This window comes from Chanos chanos, chromosome 5, assembly GCF_902362185.1.
Source record: "Chanos chanos chromosome 5, fChaCha1.1, whole genome shotgun sequence".
NCBI lineage: Eukaryota > Metazoa > Chordata > Actinopteri > Gonorynchiformes > Chanidae > Chanos > Chanos chanos.
In genome coordinates, this window is record NC_044499.1 from 18,791,302 (window position 1) to 18,805,874 (window position 14,573).

Here is a 14,573-nt window from a genome sequence, read left to right on the forward strand (position 1 = left end):
CTGTCCCTGCATTCAACAGCTCCAGAATGAATCACATTTAATGCCAAAACTGCTGGGTATAAGTCAACAGTAAGTGCATCTGAGTTTTAACAGGTTTGACCATGTAACTACTTACAGTCCCATCTAGAATGGCTTATAAAGCAACAGAGAATAAAAAAAGAACATAAAAAGTTTGATGGTACACATCAATAAATATGTTTTTTTTTAAACAAAGAAGAATAGTAATCAGTGTAATGCCGTGGAAAAAAACCCCCAAAAACCCTTGATCTCTGAAAAAAAGTATAAATTAGCCAAACCGAATGCAAAGGTCATGCAGATGATGACAGAACTGAACACAACCAAGGAGAACACGGCCCTCTGAGGGTAAGGCTAGGGTTTTAACAACATCTTATCTGTACAGCAGATCCCAGACCAGAAATCTGTCTCATCATACTACAAAAAGCTATCTATGTTCAGGTATTGCAGAGCAAAAAAAAAAAATTTTAAAAAAAAGAAAGAAAAAGAAAAAAAATCATAAAGAAGTATTCCCAAGTAATAGTCAAATGTCTTCAATAGCTTTTTATCTCATATGTAGATGACTGATGCATTCCCATTCACAAAGCTCTGAATAAAATGGCTCTCTTAGCATGGTAAGATGATAAACTGTACGTGTTTGTAAGGTTTCCAGTGCTACATTTGAGAATTAAAAAAAGGAGTAACAAATCATATACAGTATTTGGTTATTCACCCCCCCAAGTTATTGTTTCACTGTTGGTTTCCATTAGTTTTGCTAAGACATCAAAGTTCAAATTAAGAACACTTCAGTGAGACCTGCATCACAGAATGGAAAATCCAAACTTTAAAACAAACAGAAGACAAAAAAAAAACAAAACAAAACAAAACCCCAAACCTGGAGAGCCGGTACAGCTTGTCTGTATGTTTTTCCCTGCCAGACTCACATTCAGTGTGTTTACGGTTCCTTTTTTTGTTTGTTTGTTTTGTTTTTCAAAAATAAGCCAAAAAAGGGTTCACGGGCTTATGTTATCAGTTAGTCGATGCTGTCTCCCCTTTAACCAGAGGTCAGAGCGGGATGTGCTGAACGCGCCGCCGAGGACGGTGGGGGCTGAGAGTGCGGGCGTGGTAATTACTCCATTATGGCTCTGTATATGACCGGCTCTATGAAGTCCTCCCTGTAGCGGGAGTTTATCACCCGCTGTCGTTTGGAATCCTGCTTCACTTCCTTCTCCACAAAGACACCTTTGAAACGCATGTCAGATGCTACAGACTGCAAAAAAGCAATTAGCAATCCCATTAATGCAATTATAGTGAGTGACGCTTCAGTTGTGTCATACGTTTACAACTAGATAAGATTATGATAGCCCCTTTAGATTTCTGAGTATGATGGGAGACTACAATGATATGACATGAAGTAAACCTATGATATAGATACTGCGTGGTGAGTATTCAAATATAGAAATGAAGTGAAACTGAATCAGATCATTTAAAAATACTGTAAAAAAATATGTTTTTTTTTATAACAGGCTGCACTGCTATTCACGTGTGTAAGATCGGAGGTGGTATGACAGGATTTGAGGGTGTAAGAAGGGAGGGAGTAACTCACTCACCAGTCTTGCCTTAACACGCTTTGGCAACTCTTCATCCAAACTGTACACATCATCCCGCTTGACTGTGAGTTGAGACTCGTCCTCAAACTCAACCTAGTTTAGGGAAAAAAACCACAGTCAGCTTCTATTAGAAAACAGCATTTAAACAGTCGATGAAAAGGAAAAGGAAACGCCTATGCCACAGTGGACAGTGCACTGATCATATGTGACACTGCAATCAAACAGGGAGCAAAAGAAAAGAAAAAAAACTAAACTAGACAGATAATCAACACTTGTCTCTACTGATAACTGAATACATTAGGTCATAAAATGGCGTCTGGCTTAAAGGCAGGGACACATGACACACTGAAGAGATAAGCCTAAGGAACGGATCTCGAAATCGTAGTCTGCGTGACAGCCGGCATGCAAAGGCATGGGCGTGATTCACTCCACTGGGCGAAACTTTGGTTTGTCCCAGTTAACATGTCTGGCTGATGTGTTAAACTGAACATGTTCTCCTCCCCAGTGTAGGATGAACAGAATGTGGGGAGGCTTTCCTCTGACCTGGTACATTGGGATAATATGCGCCGCCACAAATTTGGCTCCGTACAGAAGTCCGTCCGTCCAGCGTACCTGCACCACTTCTCCCTCTGGTGGCGGACCGAGTTTGACACAGTCCCTGTTCTGAACGTGCACAAACAGGCCCAAAAATCATTGTCATGATCATTTTTTTGGCAGAGAGCATATCTTAAACTTCACAAACCACAGTGCACCAGCTGCAACAGCACTTTTCTTACCACAATATCCTCAGGGAAGAGGTTGTCACTGAACGAACCGTCATCGAAGATGACCTCATAGAAAGTGGCCTTGATCAGCTCCACTACCTCACACTGATAGTAACGGCCATTTTTATGCTTGCAGATCACTTTCTGTCCCTCTTCCAACTCACGCATGTTTGTCTTTTTACGCTGTAAAAGGTGAACATAAAGGAGAGATGTCAGGTGACCACAAAACCATACTTCACCAACTACAACACCAACAACGCTCAGTCAGGCCCTTCTTTCGTTTAGATTAAACATAAAGGCCAAAGATGGTAAACTCTGCAAACACAGGGAAAAAAACAAAAACACAAGTGTGAGCAGGTCTTCGACATTACATAGTTTTCTCCAGATAAGTTTTACTTTTTATATAAGTAGCATCTAAGTGGTTCCTTTATGTTTATTTATTTTTTTTTTTTTTGCATTTGAGGCATGCATACATGAATGTGTAGATATAACAATGAAATAAAATCAGAGTCCAAATGCACCAGCTGTGGCAGACTTATATAAAACTTTTATCTTTACATTCTGTCAGAGCGAAGGAACACATTCAGTTCCAGGTATGTTCAGCTGCGATAACAGGGTAGGGATGGTATTTATGCATGTTCAGACAAGCATCTGAAGCAAGTTCTCTTACAGCATTAAAATAAACCAAAAGATTTGCCAAGAGGTTTTCCATATTTGAAACTTCAGGCATGTTCTCACAGACTATAAATACTCGGCCCGTGTTTAAAGACATGACGCCGCTCAAAGGTCTGCTTCAGTCTGAAGATTTTCCTAACAGGGTGTGTTCAGCAGTCTCTCTGATAAACATGCAAATTTGTTAAAAAGCTAAAGCAGTCAAACTTTAGAAAAACCTAATGTCTTACCATCATATTTCACAAAATGCCGCTATTACTGGAACTGAGTATTTAGTTGAACAAGGGTGTTCCAAGCTAAAATGTATGATATTGTGTGTGATATTTTTAACTTGGCTGCTCTGTGGCCAGTGAGGTTGTGCCAGCTGGTCTGGGACGTTGTGGTATAGTAGAAAACAACGCAGCGGCCGTACCTCTGCTTGGGTGGCGGCTTTGTGTCTCCAGCACGTGAAGAAGACGACAAAGGGCCAGTCGTCTGGATGCATTAAGAGGCCAGCGGCCTGGGCACAGGTTGCGTGGAAGGAACTGGAGCAGCGTCCATGAGAACACTGCACACAGCAACCCGCTGTTTTCTTCATCCGCTTCCGGCAAAAGTGACACTTCTGTGAGGGATAAAAAGCAGATGTGGTGATGTGGTATAGACAGGAAACCAAAGAGGAGACATATAACATTTTCAAACCCAAACAGCCCTCTCTCTGTGTAATCTATAACAGATTTACGATATTTCAAGTATTATAAACCGAAGAAAAAAAAAACTGTCAGAAAATACATAGAAGGTGTTCAATTGTAAATGCCATGGTATGTGCAATTCCATTTCTACGCTGAAGTTTACTTGTTTCCTTATATACCACTGCTAAGGTTTAGGGTTAATAGACCTAACGGTTGAGAATACTATGGGGGAGGCAATCTGATTCAACCTAGAGTTAGCTGAACAATTCTGTCGCCACTTTTTCCTTTTTACTGCAGAGTTCATTCCCCGAAACATCATGCTGGTGTGTCTGTTCAAATGCATAACAATTACATTGTTCAATCAGTAAATGTTTCTTTTCAAGGTCTTATTTTAATCAGAGAGAAAAAGGAGGAGCACATAACAAAACCTTGCCTTCCCACAGATTCCGTCAGCTAATAAACACCAGCAGAATCTGCTTTCTAGACATAATACATTAATGTTAACAAGAAGAATTCAAAATAGTTCAGCCGTTCAACATAGCGTTCTCCTCCAACAGAGAAAAGGACATGGGCATAACGAACCAAAACATCTGCTTTGAGTGAATGAAACTAGCTGTGCACTGAAAACATCTTAAAACTGTTTTTGTGTTCGAGTTCATGACCCTCTCTTCAAAGAACAAATACACTGACACAAACACACACACACACACACACACACACACACACAGATGAGAAGGTCATCACCACAGTTGAGGCTATGTTCGTGTTTCAGACAAAATCCCACTTACCAGTTTGAACCTCTGTAAAGGTATACTGCCTAAATCAACTGGACTGCGGGCTGCAACGTTCACAAACCTTGCCTCCAAAACCGCCACAGCACACATCACATGCACCCACCTAAACAAGAAAACCATAAACACGTCAAAAACACCAAAAGCACTCTCCTCACAACACTTTTCCCTCCACCTGCATGTGGCCTGAGGTGACCTCTGACAGTGAAATTCTATATTGAAGCAATGAGAATTGTGCTGTCGTTGCATATTAACACAACTATGACTATACTCATGAGATATCCTATATTTTTAGCATATTACGGCTTTAATAACATTGTCACTTAGAGGCAATAGTAGTGACATGTTTGCGCTGGTAGTTATGTGTGTGGAAATATGATGGAAATATAATTGGGAATTCATAACTGAGGCAGTACTGTACAAACACGACATGGTTATTTTAACTGCTTGAACGCAATTTTCAATTACAAAAACAAGGGGGAAAAATAACCAAAAAAAAAAAAACTACAACAACATCAGCAACAACAACAACAACGAAACAGTTAAATCTGTGCAGAGCACAGTGATATTGGAACAAGACGTTGTAAACAAGTTAAACTCATCATAGGTGTGACTCCATCAGGGAGTAAATCACTGCTCCGAAAGCATTTAAGCCAATCGGCATTGAGGACCAGAAGCATGCATTCCATAAAGTCCTGTAACTGATGGGCTAACTCTCAGTTTATTAGGGTTGAGCAGCCATGCAATAAAGTGAAACCCTCTCAGACAACAGAAATGTTGGAAAGAGACACTTGACTTCTGTTCTGTTTTTTCAGTATCTCATGTTTACAAGGCCTCTTTGATCCAGCACTGTGGCGTGAGGGCTGCGTCTGTGTTGGAGAGCTGCAGACAGTGGGCTCTAAGGAACTTACTTGTCATTGTTGGCTCGCTGTACTGCTCCTCCTCTCAGAGAGCATAAACAGCAATCCTAAAGGAACAAAACAAAAAAAGACACAAACACATGCTCATCTCCTCTGGGAGTAAAATACCACGTAACAGCTATGACAGAGCCAAAGCTGCCATAGGTCTCTGGGCACCGAGATATATTTGGAGCCCTGGTGTGATATCGCCCTCTAGTTGCCGGGAAAGGTTATGCAAAAATGTGAAGATCTCGGCTCCGAAAGTCATTTTCTCAAATGCTGTATTTGCTTAGGCCTAAACGCTCATGTGTGTACTTTAATGTGCTTAAAACTGCTACGTGATAAGAGGGAAAAATAACTGTGGAAAATGCCACTTTCATTAAACCTTACATATGGCCAAGACAGTAAATTAATACTTCACTAAGCACACCTTGTTTATTCGTCAAAGTTAATTTCCCAGGGGACAAACAACAGGTACAGCATTACCTAAAAAAAACATCTGCAATTCAAAAAAGGAGACAAATGTAACAGAGGTTGACTAAGGTGAACATCTTTCTCTGGTCAACACTGAGGCACTCACCTGAGTAATAGCATTAGCTTCGCATCGCGCACACTTCCACCCATCTAATTTGACCTCTCGTGACACTCCATAGCAACCTAAAGATACGTACACGGACCAGAAGTCAGGACCTGTCACAAACTTGTGCTAAAAACCACACGATATATATCATAAGTTTGGTCAGGTAGATATTAAGAAGTCACTCACTGGCGTGGACCCGGACACAGCATTGTGAACAGGTGATCAGTAAGCTGGTGCCGTCTTCTTCCAGGTGAGGGGTGGAGAGGTGTCCCTCTGAGCTGCTGGTAGTGCTAAAGCACATCTCTGGGATCAGTGGTTTGGTCCTCAACCTCTCTCCGTTAGCAGCAGTAGCATTAGCATGATCGCTCTGGTTACTGCTGCTTAACTCACTCTGTGAAAGACAGTAAGCACAAAAAGAGTGTAAGACCAATGTACAGGTGAGGTGACAGAATCCCCATAAAGATCACAAAGGGGCAATGTGGGGTTACAGGGTCTGAATTTCTACATGTTCATATGGCTCTCATATCAACATATCAGACTAATTAGATTGAGCGTTTACAGACAAAAATTTCTACCAGACGTTAGCTGATGGACAACAAATGTTTTTCACAAGGCTCCTTGACCAAAACTGAAAAAATTGACAAGCTTCCATCTTGCAGAGCTCATTCAAGCATTCCAGCACAACACTGGCGACAACACTGGAATGATATTTTAAAGTACAAATACACCACAAAAACAAACAAACACCCCCTCCCCCCCAAAAGGTCTCAACACAGAACCACGCAGAATCCACTGGGATTCCTGTATGGATTCCTGTATGCTGTGTTTTATACCTGATGATATGTATGGAAGAGCATGCACACAGCACAGTACGGGGGCTGCAGGCCCATGCGCTTGTTGTAGTCTCTCTCGGCCTTGAGGTTATGCGGTTTGCATTGCCAAAGTTGACTAAGTGGCTTGGCCCAGGACTCTGTCTCCTGGCAGTCTACCTCCTGCTCCTGAACTTCTGTAAGGCACAAAGAGAGTCATTAAGCAGCGTGTTCGCATTAGGAGGCAGAGAGAGATGGAGTGGTATGGGCTTACTGCTTACCCTCATCACTGGAGCTCTCTTTGAGGAGTGGATGCAGAGGAGACAGTTTGCTGAGAGGTTGTCGTTTGCTCTTCATACTCTGGTTCTCTGTCTCTCCTTCTGTTTCCAGCTGAAGAGAAAAAAAAAATATATATGAAGGTTAATCCTTCGCTCTCCCTTTAGGACCACATACGTAACTCGTAACTTTGCTGACCGAGGCAATTTCAAAACTAACGTAAACTGACCTCGTCTGTGTCTAGCTCCGTCATCTCAGTTTTCGGCTGTTGGTCAGGTTTGCTGTCTTGCTCTTCGTGTGGTCCGATGTCTGGTTCTGCATCTGGACTTCTCGTCACCTCTGCGCTGGGAGGCCGTGGCCGGGAGAGGGCCGTCCTGGCTGCATAGCTGTGAACCTGCAGGGCATCTGTGGGGCTCAGAGTCCTGTGGAAGAGCAAGCTGGCTACACCTGGTTTGGAGACAGGCCTTGGAAATGCAGACAGGCTGTGTGGGTTGGTGGGGACTGTTGCAATGGAGAGGTGGGTTTTTCTGACAGGCTGTGGGTAAACTCCAGACAGGTTTGAGGCGGTTGTGGGAATTGTTTGGACTGTGTCTTGCGAAGCAGTTTTAACCACGGACAGGCTGTTCAGCGGGTGCTCTGCATTCTTATCTGTCGTTTCCGGTGCATCTGAAAGGCAAAACCTTAATTTGTATTTGGAACAGCAGAGTGCCGTAAAGATACGATATGTAAATGCTGTTTTTTTTCTACAATTTCATGTGCCACACTTAACAAATCCATGTGGGACAAAGAAACTATACCAAGCCATCATTTAACATGCAAGGCTATGCCAAGCAGATGACAATTACCTGTGTCTTGAGTACAGTGGTCTGCCTGAGATGTCAGTCTGGCCTTCTTGCCATAATCAATCTCCAATTCAGCCATTTCATCTTTTGGCAGCACTTCTTCTGGAACCTCCAGACACACTCGATGCCTCTTTGTTCCTATCCTCTGTTTGGACATGCTTGGGAGTTGAAATTTTAAAAAATACATAAGCCTAATATCTGGATACACTGAACCTTAGAAATATAGAGTCAAATTTCACTCAAGACCCATGAACCACTTGCTAACTTTAGGGTTTTAGCAGTCTGTAATAACATAGTTTGAAATATGTTGTACCTTTTTTTCTGACCATCACAGCTCTGATTGTCTGTACATGGTTCCTGGTCACTACAGACTCCCTCGCCACCAAGAAACTCCGCAGCCTCTGGCGTGGGCTTGGAATGGTCGATGGGTGCATTGTCTTTGCCTGCCAGCCACAGGTGATAGCGTTCAGGCTGGTACTTCTTCACAAACACGTCCATAGAGATTTTGACCATGTCCTTCCTACATGAGCACTGGAGCAACACATTCATACAGTTATGAACCCATCTTCATTCTATATGCTGCAACACACTATGAGAATACAGAACCAACAATACAGCTACAACTGACCAGTATTGCTTGTTTTCCGTATTCAATCCATCGCCTGGTTGCAAAGTTGGTGGATTCGGCACAGTTGAAACCATGGTTGAAACCAGCATGATAGCCGTAGGGAAAGGTAACCATGAACTCACCAGCTTCCTGAGTGATCTAACCAAGCAGGGAAAAAATATCACAAATTGAAAGATGCTGTAGGATGAAATGCAATAAACATTTTAAGGGGGAAAAAAAAAGCTCATATTTGTAATTTCCCGCACAGAGCAGTCAGAGATCTCCCAAAGCCCGCAGTATCACCATATGAAAATCTCCTACCCAGGAGTCAGTACAGTAATATGCAAACCAGTAGAAAAGTCATACCTTCTCAAATGGAATACCATATTTCCTCAGAATGGAAGGAGATATGAGAGTCATCTTGTGCCTAAGAAAAGCCTCACAGTTTTGGGAACTTCCAGGGAAGAAACCTAGGGGGGGATTTAGAAAAGCATTGAAACATCAGCTATAGTCAATGTTATTTTGTCTTGTATGAGAGTCTCATCAAATATCATATTTCTGACACACACCTTTGGCTAAGCGCTCTAAGCGTTTTCCATGCTCGGGGGGTACGCAGTACCTGTGGAGTATAATAATATTTCAGTTCATCATCACAAAATTTCATTATTATATGGGTGGTATTATTACTGTAACCTATGCAACAAACAAAACACTTTCCTCAACCACAGCACGCGATTTATATTTTTAGTCTACTTCCTGAACGTCATTTCACTTCCTTAACCACATCATAATACTGCTACAAGACATAAAAACCCAGTAAGCGATATTATCTGATGAAGGTAGATGCACCATGACTTGGGCTCTCCAAAATGCAGGTAATTTATGCTGTAGAGATCCATGTCTTCAGTGTGCCAGGCAAAAGTGGTCTTCCACATGCCAAAGTACAGGTAAGGTGTGTTTACTCCCTCTATAGTTATCCCACTCTCATTTTCCACTGTATCCAGGATGGTCTGCAATCGACCTACATTCCACTCTGTGACATCCTACAGATTTTGAGAAAAGAATTTTTTGCTTACAAATATGCCCGACAGCAAAGAGTATAAGAAAATCAAACAAACAGAAGGATTTTCTTTCAAGACACGGCTAAGCAACTCACAGGATCATACAGGGTCCCATTCACATCAGCTCCATAGATGGGAGGGTTAAAGGTCACATTCTTCCAGTACTTTCTCTCAAGCTCTTCAAAATCGTCATATCGTGGGCTGCAGTACCTACAACATGAAGAGGGTAAGCATTGCACACTGAAGCACATCTGTTGTCAGTTTTTGAAAACTGACAGGTGGAACCCTACCTATCGCTGTTGGCAGTCTTTCTGAACTCCTTCACAGTCATGGCCTTTTTCTGAATGTTATACTGTGTAAACAGACCAGACTGGCCCGTCACAACCTGTTGGATAGGTGCAGGGATCAAAAGGTCATCGATGTCGTCATAGGACCGTCGAGGTTTCCACTCTTTTGGCGGGATAATCTAGGGGGAAGAAAATCAATCAATTAACCATAATCAGCAGGGTGGAATGGTATTTGTTTTACACCATTTGTGTTTTATACCATATGCTGAATTTCTATCCCCTTCCAAGAGTAACTACTCACTTTGGCAAGGCCTGCTTTGTGTGCACCTTGAGACTCCATATAGGCAATGTATCGACTGAAGCTCTTAAACTCTTCCATGGTGGGCCGGAAGGTCATTATTCCTTTGGAGCAAGAAGTCTGAGAGTCTGAAGCCATTTTGATAGAGCCCTCCTGGAGATCAGAACCAAAGAGATCATTTCTCTCTTCACTTGATTCAAGAGCCAGCACATGACCTGCCAAGTATCTTGACATGAGTAAACACCCACATTGTTCTAAGTTAGATATTTACTTTCGGGCCACTTGTACTTGCCTTGAACCACAGGTACACAACACTGCATTCTCATGAAAACTGGATGTGATTAAATACTGATTTGACTATGGTTATAGAACTGCAGTCACAGGTGATTGAGTAAGCTTTGCAGTCTGCAACAAAGTGCATCGTCCTTACAGATTACACTCAAAGTCGTGAGACGATTTACACGTACGGTATATGTATGTGTAAATCGTCTCACGACTTTGAGTGTAATCTGTAAGGACGACGCACTTTGAGTAAGCTTTGAAGTCTGTAACAATCACCTGTGACTGATATAGCTATATAAAAACGCGCCTGCAGTTTAAAATGGGAACTGCATTTAGCATGTGGATCTTCAAACCGGTTTGATGATACACAAGCAGCTGTGGAGATAAACCGTATGGATTGTCATGTTAAGTTTGTACAGGCTGCAAGTTGTCCTAAACTAATGGACACAATTAAATCAACAACAATGAATTCGAAGTTTCCTGAACCAGAAAGCAGAATCTACGTACCTTCCTGACTGAAGTTTTGAAAAGTACCTTGTTCACAAAACGATGCTTTGTTACTGTTATTGTAGTACAATGCAAGCTCCGCCCATTAACCAGCGCTACCCATGCAAAACAGCAAATTCAACTATGATTGGTCAAGAACAGCGTCTCTTTAAAAGTCACGAAACAATTAGGCCCTGTCCCCGTAAAAGCTCACAGAGGGGAAACATTAAAGGTGGTTAATTTCTCCCATCGTGGTTTTAAAAAATAAGCCATAACATCGGACATGTGTCACGTTGTATATTCTTTTCATCGCATCAACGATAGAAGACAACACAGCTTTAGCAACAGATAACAACTCGATGTACTGTTGGTTAGCCGTAGCTATTTAGCCCCCATCCGATACTGAAAGTGCACTGGTAGCTTCCTAGCTACCTACATTGCTTGGTAGTGTCAATAATTAAATATAGTATGAAAACTCCCAAAAATATTCTAAACGTTGGTATACTTATGTAACACCGATAAGACGTACCGACTTCAAATATCCCAAGGAACTCACGTCAAGGTTTTCGTAGATATTTTAGTGGTGATTCCTACTTCACGGTACAGAAGCTGTCCTCCATTACACCCTACTATACGCATGCGTAGTCAACATTTGTTTACCATTACAGGCTGTCCATGCTACAGATTAGCCATGACCAATCAAAACGCTGTCACGTTCACAAGAGCGTAGACTCGAAGTATGAGTAGGTTTGCAATACCCGTAAGAATAAACTACAATGTAGAGCCACACAAGTCACTATTCTAGACATTGTCGTATCCAAACGAAAGCCTATTACATTACTTTAAACTGGGCTGTGAATGATAAAGTCTGTATTCATTCATAAAAGAAAAGTCACGTGCGCATGGAATGGGTTGTTTTTTTGTTAAATTTGTATCTAAATTCAGTCACGAGTTTGCACATTGTACCTTACGTATTTGTGTGTCATTGTGGTAAATTCAGTAACGGCGTTAGCAATCACCTCGAATTTATTTGAGTCAAATAACATGTGTAAATAATAACCAAAATTAAATATTACCGTGCAAGACTATAATTCAGATCCGCGCACGTACAAACTAATTCTTTCTTTTTTCTTTCTTTATTATGATGATGAAACTCAGCCCGCCATAACAGAGATGGAGCTGTTTTATGACATACTCCCCTCTCAACAGTTCAAACCATATCAGATATCCTGTTGATGTCATAATCAAAAATGTGAGAAAATTACAATACATTTATAGTAAAGACATTTATAGTAAACTAATGGCCACAGATCTGAATGCTGGACAGTCCACCAAAGCCAAAGACGCTGCCTTGGAGCCAGCAAATAGGCCTAGAGGTCGGCTGTCAGTATTAATGAGCATTTTGATGTGAGATTTGGTTCAGTTGGTGCATACCGAGCCTTACTTACTGATTATATGTCAAGCATAAAGTGTATAGTATCTCCTGAATACTTTAACCTGCATACTCTTCATTTGGAGCATCGCTTTACACAAAACTGATAAACATTGTGGTCATATTAAGTTCTCGACTCTCTGCGGCACGCTTAGTAATGTACTATGACATAAAAACATGTGAATACTGAAATATACCCCCAATATGTAAGGTATGAAGTAACAGAATATTTAAATGGTAGCTAGCGGACATTGCTTAACATTTTGCCATAGTGCTTTTATGAACTGAACAATGTTAGGTGGTAAGTGACCCTTAAAAGGAGGGGTTTTCGTCATTTTCCCTCTTCAAGTCTTCAAATTATATTTGTAAAAACAAAGCTTCAAATATGGGTTGTTGTTCTAACCAGTGACCATCTGAGTGAAGATGTAGGACCAGTGACATACTGGGATTCTTTACTTTGTGCTTGTCTTGCCAGTTATCCTGTAACACATCTCCTGTGGAGTATCTGGCATCAAAAGCCTCGTCGGGGGGGGAAAAAAAACACCATCTGACCACTTGGCAAAAAGTCCTGATAGAGGCAGCAGAGAATCTGCACACGATGCAAGAAGAACACTGCATTCTCAAGTTGTACTAATTCCAGTAATGCTGAGGTAATGTTTTCTGCTTGTATGTCTCATATATAATTTTATATGCCCTGACTGTGCTGGAACGTACTTGAGGCAGAAATATAACAAACTTGTGAACGTTTATTGATTAACTCCATACTAAGATATTCATAAATAAAAACCCTACATTTAGTTCAACTGCGAAAAAACAAACAAACAAATGAACAAACAAAAAACAGCCTCCAGGACAAAATACAAAAACAGGTTGTTATCCAACAGTGAACATTAAATGACACTGGACAAGTCAGATTTTTTTTTTTTAAAAAAAACCCAATTATTCAACTTTATTAACATCAAGGAAGGTTTTTTTTGCAACATCTTTTTTAAATTCCAGTTTTCTTATTAACAAATAGAAAACAGACTGTGTATACAACAGACTGAACCCCTACAGCACTAAGCATTCACAAGGTAAAAATGAACTTTTTGCCAACATATGTTGTCTCTATGGTCAGTTCTCCCAACCTTGTTGGTTATGATGTAACAGAGCAGATCACTTCTACCCTGCTGGGAGTCCTCCTCCATTTGGGTTGTGCTGCCTCACCCCACCCAAGGAAACCATCCTTATATCTGGGGTGTTAAGATAATACAGTAGATATAACTTTATACCATCAATACAAATGCACAGACAGCAGTCTCTTTTTTTTCTTGAAATATTTTCTATGTTGGTATGTCAAGAAAATCCAGGATTACTTTGAGAGTGAATTACTGACAGTAGAGTAGACGTTGTATATATGTATAATAGTATTTATTGTTAATTATAATTATATATATATATATCTATATTTCTGTATAAAAGAAGAACAGGTCAGTCCAAGGAGATAAAGCAGAGTTCTCTCTCCTCTTGGAAAGTGATTGATACTGTACAGTTGCCTGTGAAGATGGGGTTCACTCTTTTCCCATCAGAAAGTCGACAGGTTACAAGGAGAAGTCAAAGACGGGTAAGTGGGGGTGGGGTGGGGTGGGGCTTATGTTCTGCCCGGGCCATCTTCCATCAACGCCTCACTGATAACCAAGGCTTTGACGCCACAAGATTCTTCTCAAATCATGATCATTCTGAATTCTCTGGAGTTCTGTACAGTGCTGATTTTTGTTTACATTAGTTGACTGGCTTTCCTCTACCTAATGCGTTTAGTATCACTAATTCTGGCGAATGCCTGTACATTTTGCAAAGTGTTTATCAAGACACAGGTGAGGAAAGGTTTTCTCAAAGTGAACCCACTCCAAATACCTCAATAAGACAAAGCATACAAAAAGGAGAAAAATGGAAGAAAAAAAATAATGAAAATCATGTTATGACGTAAAACTGACAGCAGCTCAGAGAATAGTGATTCTCCATTATTAGTATCTAGGAACGTGTTAAAAATACATGTCCCTTGTGCTAAAATAACCTATAAAGAGGAAAAAAATGACAAAGAAAAAACAAAAACCAAAAAAAAAGACAGTACCAATCATGGAAAATACAGACCCGCGGTGGAGGGGGGGGGGGTCATTAAGACAAAGAGGTTAAACAATTATTAAAAACAAATATCTAAATAATGACAAAAAAATAG

At 40.9% G+C, this 14,573-nt stretch overlaps 1 protein-coding gene across 1 annotated transcript; it reads right to left on the reverse strand.

The window, feature by feature from the left end:
• Positions 1–249: 249 nt before the first annotated feature.
• Positions 250–11,539, reverse strand: kdm4ab (lysine (K)-specific demethylase 4A, genome duplicate b). The gene is made up of 22 exons (XM_030774534.1): positions 11,456–11,539; positions 10,162–10,311; positions 9,864–10,039; positions 9,669–9,783; positions 9,362–9,555; positions 9,082–9,131; positions 8,879–8,982; positions 8,534–8,671; positions 8,219–8,436; positions 7,909–8,063; positions 7,293–7,729; positions 7,069–7,177; positions 6,812–6,984; positions 6,165–6,369; positions 5,979–6,055; positions 5,411–5,466; positions 4,497–4,605; positions 3,453–3,641; positions 2,381–2,551; positions 2,148–2,267; positions 1,605–1,697; positions 250–1,264 (listed from the first exon to the last, which is right to left on the reverse strand). Exons 2-22 carry the CDS (start codon positions 10,294–10,296, stop codon positions 1,124–1,126), a joined length of 3,165 nt encoding a protein of 1,054 aa, XP_030630394.1. The 5' UTR covers positions 10,297–10,311; positions 11,456–11,539; the 3' UTR covers positions 250–1,123.
• Between the last annotated feature and the right edge of the window lie 3,034 nt (positions 11,540–14,573).